Source organism: Tauraco erythrolophus, chromosome 19, assembly GCF_009769465.1.
Source record: "Tauraco erythrolophus isolate bTauEry1 chromosome 19, bTauEry1.pri, whole genome shotgun sequence".
Taxonomy (NCBI): domain Eukaryota; kingdom Metazoa; phylum Chordata; class Aves; order Musophagiformes; family Musophagidae; genus Tauraco; species Tauraco erythrolophus.
In genome coordinates this window covers 13225236-13241928 of record NC_141483.1, presented here as the reverse complement: position 1 = coordinate 13241928, position 16693 = coordinate 13225236, and the positions used below count along the sequence as shown (strand labels likewise).

The window sequence follows — 16693 nt, the reverse complement described above, 5'->3', positions numbered from 1 at the left end:
ATTGTAAAATGCATTGTGCTTTGAATATTGAATATGCAAATACTCTGCCTCCCACTCGAGCTATTTTCAAGACCTTCAAAGTAGCTGTAGAAGTGAAGAGAATAATACTTTGCTTTTCGTCCTGGGATAAACTGACAGAAAACCATTTAGCTTTGTAGCTGTACGTGATCACATATTAAGCAAATTCAATGCTTTACATCATTCTTTACTCTCTTCCACTGGTCAAATGAAATATCTCAGGAACTGCTCGATCAAGACAGATGACTGCGCTTGGCTTAAATTTTCCTCAGTTAGTTGAAGAGCTTTTGTTTATATTTTTAGAGTCTCTTGAAAATCACAGAAAACTTGGTATTGTCCAAGCAGTTAAAAAAAGAGACTTTTATATTAACTAAGAGGATATACTTGCATTTGCTATGAAAAATAATTAATTTGGTAATCCCATATATCAAGTGTGCCAGTAATACAACAAAGCCAGGATGACTGTAACAGAACTGCCTGGGCTGCGCAGCGCGGTGGCTTAGGTGACCTTGTCTATCCTTGTCCTAGGTGGTACACACAATGTAAAATGGTATTCCAAAGCCACACATAGTCCCATCTGCATAGAGCACATTGAGTAATTTGTGGGTTTGTTCTTTCACCAAAAACGTTTATAGCTTTTGACTTTAAAAATAGTTCTGGAGCATAGCAAGAGAGAAGCAGCTTTGGCCTAGATATTGCTCAGGATGGCAGATGAACAGGGTTGATTTCATTTTGGGCATTTTGCCCAGGACTCTTTTTATAGAACGTACAGTTACTCTGGGGGTTCTTAGGCTGTGGTCACATTGGGTTTTTGGAATTATTCTTTAGAAGAGAGGGGCATAATTTTGCAAAAAAGAACAATTAATGTAAATTTCAAAATCTAAGTTCCTCTATGTTTGAGTTTTAAACTTGTGTCAGGGGTAGTGGGATTCCTGTTTTCTCCTCGGGGCTGCCTGCTTTATGCTCACTGTGCATACGCCGAACCCCTCCTCATCAAGGAACGTTCTGCAGTCTGTTCTTACATCATTTACTCTAATAAATCTTATTTGCTTTCCATCTCTGGATCCGGATGCATTTTTGAGCTGTGACTGGCATTGGCCTCATAGCTCTCATGTAAAATGTAGGAATAGGAGCTAAGCCTGTTCCACAGATGGAAAATATTAAGTCGAAGAAAAATGTTACATGTTTGTTTCAACACCTCATGTTTCATACGTGTTACAAATTGAGCGCACACAGGTTCAGACCTAAATCAGCCAAGGGTGTTGATCTGTAAGGATATGTAATATTTTACTTAGACTTTAATGAAATATAAATTCTCCATTACTTTAGATTTTGAGTGAAATAGATGTTGCATTTCTCTGCTTCTATGCGAGGACTCTGCTTTTACTTTCCTATTTTTAAAAACTTGGCCAGTGATATCGTTTAGTTCTGCAAGAGTCAAGGATAGAGAACAACAAATTGTAACTATTGAAAACTAGCATTTAAAAAAAGAAAAAGATAGTCTTTTCTCATGTCCTCTTCCAATTTTTTTTGCACTTTCTTATCATGTTTTTTGGTCTGCAGAGCTCTTTGGGGCTATGCACTGCTGATCTGGTGCTCTGTTTCAAGTGCAAATTACTATTACATTAACTTTTTTATTATCCATAATTCTCACAACATTTTGCAAAGAGTAATGACTTTTCCAACTGTCAAATGGTGGTGAGCAGAACCAAATGATCTCACTATTACAAATGAGTGAGCTGGGACAGAAAGCAATAAAGCTGGTTTTCTTGATCTCACTCAGTGAACAAATGCAGAGCTGAAAATAAATATACCCTGGGAATCCTGAATTCCAGCCCTCTGTTCCCAACACTTAATCTTCAATATTCAGTCCAGATAGGATCGTTACATTTTACATAGCAACAGTCTGCGATAAGGCCCTTTTTTGCTGTAAGTTAAATGGTATTTCTGTTCTCTCTCATTCCAGTTTAAACACTATGTTAATAAGCTCCGGAGCAAGAACACATTTTATAAAAAGAAGCGACAGGAAATAGCAGAAATTACAGCTGAGTATGGCATCCTCCAGAGGACAGAAGAGCTTCTGAAACAGCGGCACGAGGCTATTCAGCAGCAGTTGGTAATACAGGCATTTACTGCTCCCACTGTCCAGCACCCTTCCCTCCCTGATAACGGCTATATAAGAAGAGGGATGGTGTTTTGTTGGATTCTAGTGTGTATCATTCTCAGCTCTCCTGCTGCAATTAGTAAAAGAGTCATTAGGGTATAAAATTTATTTTTGTCTGGGACTACGCTAAGCTGCTGTACTTTACGTTCAGCAACTGTTTCTTACAGGCAGTCGTGACCGTTCTGCAATTTCTTTTTAGACTCAGGGGCTTGACCCTGCTTTTTAAAGACAATGGTAAATCTTCACTAACTCCAGTTAGAGCAAGGCTGGATTCTTAAATTAGTTTTTGGTATCCACATACCTAGTAAGGGCTTTGAAAATTATCAACAGCAAGTAGGCTTCAAGTTACTGCTGCAAAATATATAGGAAAAGTATTTAAAAAAAGAATGGGCAGGAAGGAAACATTCTAACTCCAGAATATTTAGAAGAAAATGTGTTTCACAGTAAGTGAAAAATTTAAAACTGGATGAGTGCTTTTTCTAAGCCAGAACAGCAGGAGAAGGATTTCTGCTATGCATAACTGTACATTCAAGGAATATACACACATCTCAAATGCAAAGAGATTCTCTTTTTAGTTCACAAAAATCTACTGCTGTAGTATTGTCTTCCAACACCAGTATTCTTGTTATAAAAAATTTTTGTTTTATTTATCTTATATCTTGTTATATGTACATATTTTGCATTTTTAAACATAAAAGTATTCGCCTTATTAAAAGAAAATTGAAAGTGTGAAAATACATGGGACAGACTTTGGAAAGATACTCACGTAGATGCAGTGGATGATGTCGTGCTGTTTCGATAGGGCACTCGTCGTTTCATTAAAAATAAACCCCGAGCTGCTACCTGGCTAGAAGGAAGCACCTCAGCAGTAGGATCAGAGCTTCTCCCGGGGACTGGGACCCAGCGGGAAGGAAAGGCGTGTGGGTGCGTCTTTGCACTTCCAAAGTGTTTATTTACAGCAGGATAATTAAGGTGCACTAATCATCTGGCAGGAGAATCACAGCAGAGACAAGGCACTGGAAGCTGTTCTGTGAAGTGCCTGCACATGGTCTAAACTGCCCTGTAGTGAGACTGCAGAGCTTTGCCTTCGTGAGGTCCTTACCTGCAGGTGACTGGTGCACACTTCCTCCCCATAGAACCAGTGTGCTTCTTCTGGCCCTGGGCGTAACACCCTGTCGGACTGCACACTGCGAGTAAAGTCTGCAAAACGCTTCCACCGAGGCAGCAGTAGCTGTTAGTGGAGACAAATCTTTTTGAGGAGAACGGACCTGGAGTTCATAGACACGTGGTGCTTTTAAGAAGGAATGTTTTGCTTTTTAACAAACTGTGGCTGCATTAATCAACACTCAGAAAATACCTTCCTTGCACGCTTAATGAGCAAGCACTGCTAAAGGCCATTACATCAACATATAATTAAATGTAAACTTTATGTAACGTAATGCTAGAAATTGGTAAAACGGTGTTAGCGTTACTATAATGAATACAATACTTATTAGTTTTGCTTAACAGTTGTTTCAAAAATAATTAGCTAAATCTTCAGATTGAGCATCTGGATTTTGCACATCGCACTTCTTCAGAGGCTGACCTAGAGCCTGCTTTGCTCTGTGGAAACTTTCTGATACTGGGCGCTGCACGAGCAAATAGTCTGTTTACAGGAAGTTGTTATTATCCTGCTATACAGGCACTAGACAAAAAGTTAGTTGTTGTGGCAGCCAGATGAATAATCACTTTAAATTGATTACAGTACTTAACCTTTTCCACTTTCTTACGATATTTTGGCTCTATGAAAGAATTTACTATCATTCAGCATTTCTTTTTTTGTGTCCACAGCAAGCTATAGAAGACAAGAAAGGTATTTCTGGATATAGTTACACCCAGGAGGAGCTGGAAAGAGTATCTGCAGTAAAGAGTGAAATGGATGAAATGAAAGGCCGAACACTAGATAACATGTCTGAAATGGTGATTTTTGTCTTAAACTATTGTATTTCCTCCATTTCAGTATCTGGTTCCTCAGTATAGAAAACCAAGTTTAATATTTTTGTTTGGGTTTTTAATTCTCTCTTAATCTATGTTTAAATATGTAAAAATATATTTTCAAACCATACATATCTACAAAGGTAATCCTGAAAAAGTTTACTAAAATGTGCGTTTCTTTTAATGAATGAAGAAAAAATTTAGACTTACATATATATACATATATATATGTATAAAATCCTACTTTCCTCCCCTTCAGAAACATTAGGGTTATAGAGGCTTGTCGTCTTTGGTTTTTGACTTCTTTGTGATTTCGAAGTAATTTCATGTTTGCACGTTATTTGAAAGAGATGAATGATTTGAAACTTTAACATAATATTTTCCTAAAATGTTTATAAATCACTGGAGTTAAGCATTCGTAAAAAAAAATACTTAATGTGCCTAAAGAGCTAAATATCTGGTCTTGTTCTCTATAGCCTAATTTTCAATTGCCCTTAGATCTGTCATGCTTAATAACTTAACTTCCCACATAGCCATAGAAGCAAGAGAGAACTTCAATTTCTAATTTGAAAATATTATAAAAGAGCAAAAAGCAAAATAGCATTTTCGAAATCATTAGGGCACTTTTAAAATAAAGTGGTATAATTAAAACAGAATGACTCTCAAATAGAAAGCTGGATCGAATTTGAATTTTCAGTATAAATATTTTGAAGCGACTCTGGTTTAGCATTTCTAATTATACAAACGAACCATTAGTATCATCCTGTTAATGTACATTGTTTTGTCCCTCTGTCAGGTGAAAAAACTGAATGCTGTGGTGGCAGAGAAGAAGGCCAGCCTTGCTCCCGTTATCAAAGAGCTGAGACTGTTGCGTCAGAAGTGCCAAGTCAGTAGAAACGTTTCTCTCGTTCTGTGTGAATAAGTCAGGATCACAAATAAGTCCAATTTACAGCTCTCTGTAGGGCTGCACAAGGACATAGTCGACTCCAAAGCAAAGCTGGAAATAGCCCAATGGGTCAGCAGTGATTTGCAACAGGCAACACGTTAAAGACTGGAATTCATAAAAGCTGACAGCGCAGGCGCAAAATCAGGCTGAAAATTTTGTCCTTTGTAGCAATTCAAAAAAATTACTACATCAGGGGAAAAATTAAAAAAACATGGTTCAAAACCATAGGAAGGTTAGTTTTCAGGTTGGTTTCAAAGCTTTTTCTGCGTCTCAGCATTAATGATCTCAACTTAACACTCTCCTTTTTAAATGGACTGCAAATCATATCTCATCCAAATAGTTGGATACATTGATCTAAGTCCTATATTCGCCTGTAGGAACGACAGATTTATCCATTTGTTTTCAAAACTTTATTATAGAGAGCTGAAAAAAAGGTCGCTCAGGTCCACAGCTGCTATAAGTTGGCTCATTGCCAGCAAAGTAAATAGCACTTTCCATTCATCGATCAACCAAATTTCCAGAAAACACACTTTTTATGGTTCTACGAAAAGTGTCAGCAAATGAAATCCAGCTAAGGCGTGTGATGTGTACAGCTAGAAAGCTGGCTTTTCATTGGCAGCAAGTATATTAATCCTTTAATTAATCCTTTTATTAATCATTTATTAATCCTGGAACAGGTTGCCCAGAGAAGTTGTAGGTGCCCCATCCCTGGCAGTGTTCAAGGCCAGGTTGGGTGGGGCTTTGGGCAACCTGGTGTAGTGGAGGGTGTCCCTGCCCACGGCAGGGGGGTTGGAACTAGATGATCTTTGAGGTCCCTTCCAACCCAAACCATTCCATGATTCTGTGATTCTTTCTTAATCCCTATTTTTACAATTATTTTTCCTTTCTTCTTCCAAACACTATTAAACCTACCGTGTTAAAGCTACGGATGTGGCTGTAAAGAGGAAATTTGCGTGCTGTGTTGAGGTGTATCCAGCTGATCCCGCAGCACACGAGCGGAGGCTGCGGCTTCCCCGTGTGTAACAATACCCTGTGCCTGCTGCGTTTGTGCGCGCGTCTGCGAGGGCGCCAGTAGCCGAGGGTGCTGTGCGAGGCCGACAGGAACACGGTCTGCCTGCACGCCACACGTCAGTCGGTTGAAGATTTCACTCATGTACCCTTCTGCCCTTTTCACGAAAGGAATTAACTCAAGAATGCGATGAAAAAAAAATCCAGTATGACAGTTGTGCAGCAGGGTTAGAGAGCAATCGCTCCGCGCTGGAACAGGTAAGATGGTGCCTTGTTCATGCCTATTAACGAATGCTGTGCAGCATGTTTTTCACTGGGGTACAGTATTTTCCCTGCCTTCCCTCTCCGTATGGAAAGTACCAATCCACTTCAGGTGGAAACGAGTCAACAGTGATCCACAACTGTGCCAATCATGCCTGAAGCCGCCGAGGACTGGCTACGGTCGCACACATCTGTTCTGAATAGCACCAGATGAACTCAGTGGTACGTCAGTCCCTCCGCTGACGTCCAGCTTTGATTAGTAACAATACTGTAAAAGTAGATGCATCTCCCAGAAATCCTGCTGACTTAGATAGTACCTGTTAGGAAAGAATTTGACCATAAAACAGGGATTATTTTATCAAGAGAAATCTTTATATGCATTTAGCAATCAATCCAATGGATAATTGATGGCAAGGATATTTCATTTCATGTGTCTTGTATTCTTATATACAACAGTTTTTTAAAAACACAGCCACATAGGTGCAGCTACGAGCTTGTGTGTGTGTAGTTTATGCATTATTTGAACTAGAGCCCTTCTAGGAAGGGAGGTGCTTAAACTGGCGCAGTCCTTTAAGGTGGGGACAGTATTGATGTGTTTATATGAATCTCGTTTGTCTCACAAGATCACCTCCTGCAAATTTTGTCTGGACTTGATTTTTCAAGGCCTTGCCCACATGACGAATATATTTCAAAATAAGAAAAAGCATACATTTAAAGTGCAGGTGGATATATAGATAATTCTTTTCCTGCACTTAAAGTACCTTTGTATGGCTTAATCCAAGCAAAAGAAAAGAATCCACAGATGAACGAAGTAAACGAAGAACTAAGAAGTTCTTCCATAAGAACCATTTTCCAATAGCAATCGAGGCTTTTTTCTTGGCAGACAAATCTTAGTCATTTTCTCACACATGATGGCAATCGCATCCACTGATTAAGCGGGACACAACCGTTGGAAAACTCTTGCAGTTGAACAGCAGAGTTCGGTTTTCCAGCTGATGGGCTGAAAATCACATTGTAACAGAGCTTTGGAGTTAACAACGGCTGTGCGACCCAGAGTCCATGAATCCCATTTGGATTATTAGGCTTTTTTTGTATGGACCATTTAGAGATGGGACTAACCCACTATCTCCACACTCCTCAACATAATTATTGATTGCTAATTAACATACTATGAATATCTCTGTAGCTTCTGACATGCATTTTGCAGATGTGTTCCAGGAAATGCTTATTCACAACTGTGTTTAGCACTTAAGATGTGCTCAGGAACAAGAGTCTTGGCAGCACTCGTGAAGCGTTCGTTAGAAGTCAGTCATATTAATAAACACCTACTAACAATCGTTCCGCATCTCTAACTGCGACCGAAACTCCAAATCTAACAAAATCAATTGTCTTTCACTTTTTAATTTGGGCTTTACAGAAGTCTCTTTTATAAACACTGAAGAAATTTAAAATTCAGATTTATGCCTGTTTCTATGACGGACTTTCACAGTTTTTATAGCAACGCAGGGCATCTTCTGTGAACTTGCAGTTACGATGTCCTTTGACATCTTACTCTTGTGCTACAGGAAGTGAAAGGACTTCTTGAGGAGTGCGTTCAGGAAGAAAGCAACTACCGTTACATTAACTGCATGAAAAGGGTAAGATCACAAGAAGGACCAAATCGTTCATTGTGAATTAAAATGGGAATTATAATATACATATATATTGAAAAATTAGGTATTTCTTTATAGAATCTAGAAATACAGCTGCAGCGTGCTAAAGAAGAAATGAAGGCCTACATCTCCTCAGACCCACAGGAGAGACGAAAGGCAGTTCGGTAAGTGCATTGACATGTTTCGTTTGTGCTAACTTGAGAAAATTCATCAACTGAGGTTGAAGTTAGGAATTTTCTCACTGGCATTTGAACTGGAGGAGTTCACCTGATAAATTTAGAAACACCATAATAATCTAAAAATAAGCATCTTGAATTCCAGTATATACTGCTGTAAACCTACGAGTTCTCTCAGACATACCAAAAGATTTTCCCTTCCTGCTGGAGATGATAGACCCCAGCGAGCAGTTTTGACTTGCAGCCCCTGTTGGCACAAGCTCAGAGGAGCTGTGCTTTGGCGAGGTCCTGCAGGAAGTGTGGCCCTTCCAGACCTAATGCCTCTGCCAAGCTTCCCCCTGAGACTCCAGCATGCAGGTGTAGAAGGTCTACCACCTCTTGGAGAGCAACCATATGCTGCCCTCAGATTCTGGCCGTTTCTTGCAAATCTACTCTTCTTTCAAAGGTAGTAGCTATTGCCATCGCTGGTACAGCAATGGAGGACTCCATGTATTCATCCTAAACAGATTTTGTTTGGCTTCTATTTGTAGTTCTTAGTGGAGGTAGAATGAATACTGTCCTGCACCAACACACTAACCTTCATCTTTACACTCAATTTAATTTACTCCAGTACGAAGACAGTTGCATCATTCTGCTTCACCCCTTGCCTTTGCCTGGTACACAGAGAATCAAAAAAGGTTATTAATTGAGCTGATGATTTTTTTTTTTCTGTGTAGTTTTCCATTTTAAATGATGTGGTCCTGCCAAAGATTGAAATGTTTTCTGAAAATATTGTGGATTCATTAGCTGTGCTAAGAAGTCTAAATGCTACCATGTCGTATAGATTTTTTTTTTGCATTTTACTGCATACTAAATATTTTTGTAAAAGTATCCTGTTGAAAATGTTGTATATGTTCAATCTTTTAGTACAATATAAAAATTGAAACAAAATTCAGACAATAAAATCAACAAACAGGTTCAGCCCCATCAAAATTAAACATCAGGAAAATCCAAACCAAAACATTTTACTTTCATGTGGTAAAAGTGTCAAAACGCCTGCTTTCTGTTCTTCATAATTACTTCTTCAAAACTTCAGAATTTTGCATGAAATAGAAATTCGGTTTTCCAGCTAGTTTTATCTTTGATTAAAAAAAATATTCTTAGATCCTAGCTGTCAACAAAATAAACAGACTTAAATTGTTGTCGCTCATTTTACAAAGTGGTCTTTGGCTTTCATGCCACAGTATTCCTCAGTCATGAAAGTATTTATCAGAATAGTAGTTTTAAAACTCATGTTTGCTGCGTTCGATCGAAGGTCTTTCTGTTTTATGTTTTAATGAATGGAATGAGTGAAAAACAGTAAAACGTGCCAAAACGCTTCACAAAAGTGTCCCATTCACAAAACAATTTAGAAACATGACTGAGTGGCAAAGCAAAGACAGAACTACTCAATTAGATAATTAATAATCACTCTACATCCAATTTGAAAGCTTCAGACCATCCAGCATGCTGACATCACAACAGAAGAGAACCAGTAGGAGATGGAAAAATGAATTAATTTCCCAAGATATCTGTCCTCTTAGGACTTTCAACTTTTCATAACAGTTCTGGACTGTTGTAGTGGTGGCAAGGAAGGAAGCACCAATACTTGATAGTATACTTAGTCAAGTGTCGCTTGGTGTTACCTGAGGCAATTTCTTCACACAGTGGAGTGAAAAAAGGCAGTAGCTGACCATTAAGATTTTATGGGCTCTGGAATGGGGCCACTGACAGGGATAATAGCCATGTGTCAAACTGAGTGAGAGAACTCCAGGGTTTCCCTCAGGAGACAGTAAGAGATGAGGTCATCTTCCTCCATCAGATCCTTCATCAACTAGAAGTTGTGCCGATCACCTTGCACCCGTACCAGTGGAGCTGCATCGCCTGCTGCTCTAGAACATGAGGCAGAGATCACTAGGGAATGAAAAGTGAGATTAACATCCATCACAGAGACCTTCTGCAAGGGTCTGAGGCATGAAAATGTTTAAACACTGTGTGGGAAACAATGAGGAGAAAAGAAGAGTAAGAAAAGAATCAAAACTACCAATGTTGGGGTGGGAGAAGAAAAGGATGAGGAGACGGAATGTGAGTGGAGGCTAAAAGCTCTTATTCCATCTCACAAAACAATGGAAGGCTGTAGGAAAGAAAAGATTTATCCAATGAAAGATAATGAGACAGCAAAATGAAGCAGAAGGATGAAGAGAGCAGTGAATGTGAGAAAAATCTTAGTGGTGATGAGGATGTTCATTAGTATGAAGGCAAGACAGCGCAGCCGAGCAGCTGAGCGGAAACACGGGTCAAACAGCAGGCACTGTCCTTTTACGGCTTGGCAGGGAAAGGGAGGGTCTGCGCTTGTTCACAGATGCCAAGCAAAAATGCTCCCGCTGAAATCCTTGTGAAAGGAACATCCACCACGGGAGGATTCAGACAGACAAGCCCTCAAAGCCAAACGCTGGAATTAAGCGTCAGTCCAGCGATGTAATTCCAGGTATGGTGAGGAGAATGTGAACGGAGCGTGACCACTCTCTGCTGTCCCTGTTTCACTTGCTAACTGTGGGCACAGGAGCTGGGAAAATTATCCTCTTACAGTGACTATACACAGTTTTGACCTTCTGTAAGAGGTCACAGACCCGTCGCATTTAAATGAATTACAGCAAAGTTCAGTCTAGTGATAGAATCATAGAATCACAGAATGGTTTGGGTTGGAAGGGACCTCAAAGATCATCTAGTTCCAACCCCCCTGCCATGGGCAGAGAGATCCTCCACTACACAAAAAAATTGCAAAATACAATCTTTGCAAAATACAAAATGAGACAAGAAAATTTTTTTCTAGACATCCTTTTAGAATGTGAATGTATTTTTCAGCAGGCACTGGAATGTAAACGGAGTAAAAATGAACCATAAATAGAACAGCACTTTCCTAACAATGTATTGAACAAAAAATGTCTTAATTCCGACCCTCTTTATTGAATATAAACTCTGTGTTCCGTGGAGTCACTTCTTAGGAATGTGAAAAGTTAATTTTCTTCTCTAAAAATAGAAAGTTGTGGGGTTTTTAATGAAGTTATTAAGTTGCATTCTTTCCAGTCATCATTATAAACAGTAAAGAAAAACTTACTAGGAAAGACAGCTAATCTTCCGATGATTACTTTGAAAACTACTTAGAAAAAAAAGTATGTTCTTAAGACCAACTGTGTGCGAGCATATGCTGTGTGCCAGTGGAAACAGAAAGACTGAGTGTGGCTTTCCCTCTCTTTGATTTGGTGAGGACTGGTGGGGATCAGCTGTGCAGCACAGCGCTAGGAGCAGCCTCGAGACGGCTCGGATTTGTTCGGCCTAGAATTGTCCAAGAGTGGGAGATCATAAAACAATCCGGCTCATGCCTTGCGCGTCCATGCTGCAGGGAGGGTGGCAGGCAGGACCAGGTGGCCAGGGGCCCAAGGGCTCCCGTCGAAAGCCCGGAGTACGTGGTAGAAATGGAAGGATTATAAGAAACACAGTGCTGCTCACCACGATCCGGTATCTTGAAGGCTGATATTTCCTCTGGAAATGAGGACTTCTCTGTGCAGTGTTCTTCTACCCTGAGCAATTTGGAGAAGTTCTTTAGATGAGCCGGGTTATTTTGTATTCCACTAGCAAACTCTCAACCTCTAAGTGTACCCATTACATACAAAATATAATAATTGATTTTTTTTTTAAGTCAATCAGTGAAAAGTGCTTTTTTTATTGTCACATTTCAAAAAAAAATTAGAATAAGTACATAGTAATGTATCTGAATCCTGCTGTTATGCTTTGCATATTGTATTGTTAGGTTTCATGTATCAAGTCTGCATATGTCAGAAAGTGATCCAGCCACTTGTTACAGACAAAGGTGTGCAGCCAAGATTTTTAATAATGAATGTCAACAGTTACGCTTCTAAGCCTATATTTAGGCACCTAAATGTGACGGCTGTTTTCTGAAAGTGAGGAACGCACAGCAGTTCCATTGCAGCCACCAGATTTGTCAAACCTGGGGTGAAACGCTTATTCCCCTTCGTTCCTGTATTTTCCCTCTCATTCCAGTGCTACATTCACAGCAGTTAAGGGCTGTGGATCTGTAAACTCTGAGGCTTGTCCAAATGAGGCCGCTGGCTCACCTCAGAATACCACCGGGATAAATGCATTATTGAAAAGGGATCAAGTATGTCTTATCTGAAATGATCTGGCTGTTGTCTTCAAGCTGGAAGGAGCAGCAATCATGCCTGCTTCAAAAACGTAAGAGAACTTACCAGTATTACTGTGCAGAACTGCACAACTGCGAGAATCAGAGAGATCTGGTCCTTGGTGTCAAGGGATATGTTGTCCGATGACAAAAAGGTTTCTTCATGCTTCCTCTTCTATCCCATTTATGAACCTCCCAATACTTCCACAATTTTCCATGTTTGCATCATTATTCTGTCCTATTCCAGACAACCAAATAACATCGTAATAAAATTATTTTGTATTTCCTTTAGAGAACAGTACACACGAATCATCCTTGAACAAGAAAACCTTGGGAAGGTAAGAATGAGGTTTTCACCTTGTGAAAACATTGGAAGTTCATATTTTTGTGGGGCTTCTTACCAAAGGCTGTGGTCAGTCTTTTATAAAAAGCATATTGCAGCCTACAAAGAAAGTTCCATTACTGCTGGCGTTGGTAACTAATACCCTGCACAGGGATCACGCTCGCTCCTCAGGGCTTGATTTCCTGCGGAGTATAGCATGGCCGCTCGTAAAAGAGAGTCAAACAGCTTAACGTGACAGCACATTCCCTGAAAACCATTTGGATAAGGAACTGAAACATGGGCATAACAGACTGCGCCAGCTCCACTTTTGTGTTGTATATAAAGCAACCTGTTGAAGACAATAAATTTCGAGCCTGTCATCCTTATGGCTGTTGTTAAAGGCCAGAGGATCATCGGCGCAGCAGTGTTAAACAAAAGCAGTTGTCCATTTTTAATCTTGTTCGAAGCTCCGAGCAGCATGGGCGAGGTTAGGCTTACCAACTCACACTAAATATTTTTCTTTTATTACTTTCCATTTCATGAGTGAGTCTGTGAGCAATTTCTACAGGTTTGGGTTGCCGCTGTGAACAATCCGTAGCAGGTTTCATTGTAAAACATGAATTTCATGTTTCTAATATCATGATATGAATCCGTTGCAGCTTGCAACTTGATACTGCAAGAGCTCTGTATGGAAATGAACTCGGAATTACAGTGTAACTTCTCACATAGATAAGTCTACTATTTAGACAGTTTAAAAACACTGAAATAATTGTCAATCCGTGCAGATCTAAGTCCCAGATGTTAATGCATTTATCACTTGCAGGGAGTATTATGAGCTTGAACAAAATAATATTTCAGTAGCATATAAAAATCTTTGTTGTGCCAAGCTGCCTGTGTGTGCAATTTCTGTGGCACAGAACTGTTCCAAAAATCTAACATTTTTGTATTTTTAACAGAAGTTACGAGAGAAGCAGAAAGTTGTACGGGAAAGTCACGGGCCAAATATGAAGCAAATGAAAATGTGGCAGGATTTTGAGCAGTTAATGGAATGTAAGAGGGAATGTTTTCTGAAACAACAAAATCAAACAGCCATTGGTCAAGTCATTCAGGAAGGAGGTAAAGATAGGCTTGTACTATGAATTCTCCCTTCCTGATACCAACATAAAGTAGGAAGACAATGTGTTGGCTTCCTAAAGGCAAACTTTTACTAAATATTGTTGCTTTCATTGTTTCTACACAAATTTGTTGTACATCATTTGGTTTTGGTGGATAAACAAAGAGAGCAACCAGCCACTCCATGAAGTTTTTCCTCTATTGTTTAAGTGACAACGCAACGCAGTTAGGAAGATCTGTTACGAGAGCTGCACTAGGGTGAACCTCATCGTAAATCTTTGTTTTATGAGGCTGGGAATGGCATGCATCTGCAGAGAGATCAAAGGGAAAGAAATCCTTCTCCAGGGTCACAGAAAACTTACGTAATTGCTCCGTTCCTTATTTTGTATCACTAAGGTTACATTTTTGCAAGGCCTGCGACTTGAAATTGTATAATTGTGGCCCTCCTGGCTTGGCCCTCTCCTTCCCCATTGTCTTTATTCATCTGGTGTGACTGGCAAGAACGGAGCCGTTTTCCCTCTGAGCTGCACAGCCCTTGCCTGCACACTCCCAGTCACGCTTTCCTTGCATGGCTGAATTAAAGTGATTGTGCTTCCAGGAGACAGTTTGTTGCTACCGTGTCAGGAGTAGGTTCTGAGAACAATTACTTGGATTGTGAGCGTTTTTCCATTATCTTTTGTTGTTGGTTTCAAACAAATGTATTTTTTCTATTTTTTCTGAGCCGCCCACGTGAAATTATAAACGGTGGTCGACTAAAGGCTTTCTCCATTTTGTGCTGTTTTGTCTGTGCAGCGTGGTTCCAAAGTGATTACACCACCCAGAAAGGGCCGTCCCAGGGATGGATGGTTATGGATGGAGGTAAATCTGGCACAGTGGCTCTGGCATGCGTTAGGGTATGTCAAACAGGAAGATAGACAAGGCTGCCTTGTACTCTGGCTTTGACCTGTGAGCTGAAGGCAACTATCACTGCCCTTAAAATTGCATCCTGAGCCCCACAGCTGACCTGGGGTGAAAGGAATGTAGGGGAGGCTTGGAACTGTCCCTCATGCTTCATCCTTTTGGATGAGCCTCGTAGCCACAACCAGAGATGGGCAGCAGAGAGATAAGTCTGCGGGACCAGAACTCCTGCTGTTCTTCTTTAGTCTCTTGGCTTATTGAATATCTAGATAGGGTGTTTTTTTTTCGTTTTTCCTGCCTGAAGTAAAATGTCTTTTCAGGACATAAAAAATAATTTCGCTTTGTCTGGTACCTACCTACGAAGTCTTCTGCTGTTTTCTATATCAAGAGAGAATATGGTCATTATGTAGTTCCTGGTTTGCCTTTGCATTAAATATATTTGTTAACAGGACTAAAATAAAATCTGACAACTACGTTTTGACTGTATGGTATTCTTTTTTTTACAATTCTTAGGTGAAAGAAGGTAAATTGTGAGTGACACGTAGCTCGCTGGGCCATAGGCAAAAGAGATTCGAATGTAATTTAATGAAATTTATTTCAAATGCCCCCCAGAGGGTTCAAAACTGCAATGTATGTGTATGGAGTGGGTCTCAGATCCATAGATTCCCAGGACATCCTCATGTAAGCCCTCCCACGCTGCTGAATAGCTGAAGATAGTCTTTCTCAACAGCTGCACACTAATCTTTCCCAGGACAAGGAGAAGCAGCGTGTTCCCCTACGCACATTTCAGTGAGTGCGGAGGGAAGGCTGTGGTAGGGCACAGGTAGAGTTGCTGGGGTGGGGAGAACATGCTGCATCGCCACCACCCGCCGCTTCCATGAGCTCAGTACTCTACATGGCCAGAAAACGGGCCAGTAAGGCGCTGGAGGGAGGCCCTGTTGCTCTGGAAGGGAGAAGCTCAGGAAGAGAGCGTATGCAGAGTATGTAGTGTGTGCACAGCCATCTCCAGAGACACCTGTACGCTTTCTCCCTGCTAGCCCCGTACCGCTGTTACCATTCTTCACCTGCATTGCACTGCAGGGCCTGTTGAGCTGAAGAACGTTACGGTAATCCCATACCTGGCCTTCTAAAGGAGGGGCTTGCTGAACACTTGCAGCAACAGCAAAACACCACAGACAACTAGACATGAGACATGGTGAAAATGTGGGATAATCACCAAGAATGGGCATTTAGGTTACTTAAGAATCAGCCCGTGGCTCAGAGTCACCAGACAGGGCAGGGAGAAAGGGGATTTTATAGACTTCAAGTCAAAACTTTTAACAAAACCCTAAAACTCCCTGTTTGACTAGGCCATTTATGCAAAGATGTATGACATGGATTAACCTGTCTGCCCAGGAAAAAGCAATGCTTTTGAAATGCACAGTAATGATGTAGAGTAAGATCAAGTATAATAATTTTCTGTTTTTCTGTTTGGTTGCCCTAAAAATAGTCCATCTTTCTTCCTTGTAAAACCAGTTTATTGCTGGTTACTCAAAGATGACGTGACTGTTGTTCTGATCTGATCAGTGTTCTGTCACTTGTACTGCACCGAGAAAGGGCACACAGATTATACACTACAGCAGCAGCAAAATCACTTTCTGAGATGGAGCAGAAAATCATAACTGTTATGAAAAGAAAATTGGAAAAACTCAAGTACTATATTTAGCTTTTTATATAAGTGGACATTTAATAAATGCAACTTTAATGGATTCTGTTCACTGGCTTTCCCATCTAGTTCAGGATTTGAAGGGAGCATTCAAAAATCTTTGACTGAATTTCAGTTCTATCCTTACTTCCTAACTTGCAACAAAAAGCTTAATTCTATTTATTTTACTTTGTTATTATTAATAGCCTAGCTGGTTGACTAATAAGATTAAACATGCCATATGGAAAAATACCTGCCT

At 40.1% G+C, this 16693-nt stretch overlaps 1 protein-coding gene across 1 annotated transcript in view; it reads left to right on the top strand.

The window, feature by feature from the left end:
- Nucleotides 1-15021, top strand: part of IFT81 (intraflagellar transport 81) — a 42007-nt gene extending 26986 nt beyond the window's left edge. Inside the window, exons 12-19 of the mRNA XM_086623333.1 lie at nucleotides 1985-2134; nucleotides 4013-4141; nucleotides 4953-5042; nucleotides 6282-6368; nucleotides 7937-8008; nucleotides 8102-8187; nucleotides 12711-12756; nucleotides 13697-15021. Of these exons, the coding sequence (XP_086479459.1) occupies nucleotides 1985-2134; nucleotides 4013-4141; nucleotides 4953-5042; nucleotides 6282-6368; nucleotides 7937-8008; nucleotides 8102-8187; nucleotides 12711-12756; nucleotides 13697-13879 (843 nt within the window). The 3' untranslated portion in view covers nucleotides 13880-15021. The remainder of the gene's footprint in view (nucleotides 1-1984; nucleotides 2135-4012; nucleotides 4142-4952; nucleotides 5043-6281; nucleotides 6369-7936; nucleotides 8009-8101; nucleotides 8188-12710; nucleotides 12757-13696) is intronic.
- The last annotated feature ends 1672 nt before the right edge of the window (nucleotides 15022-16693 follow it).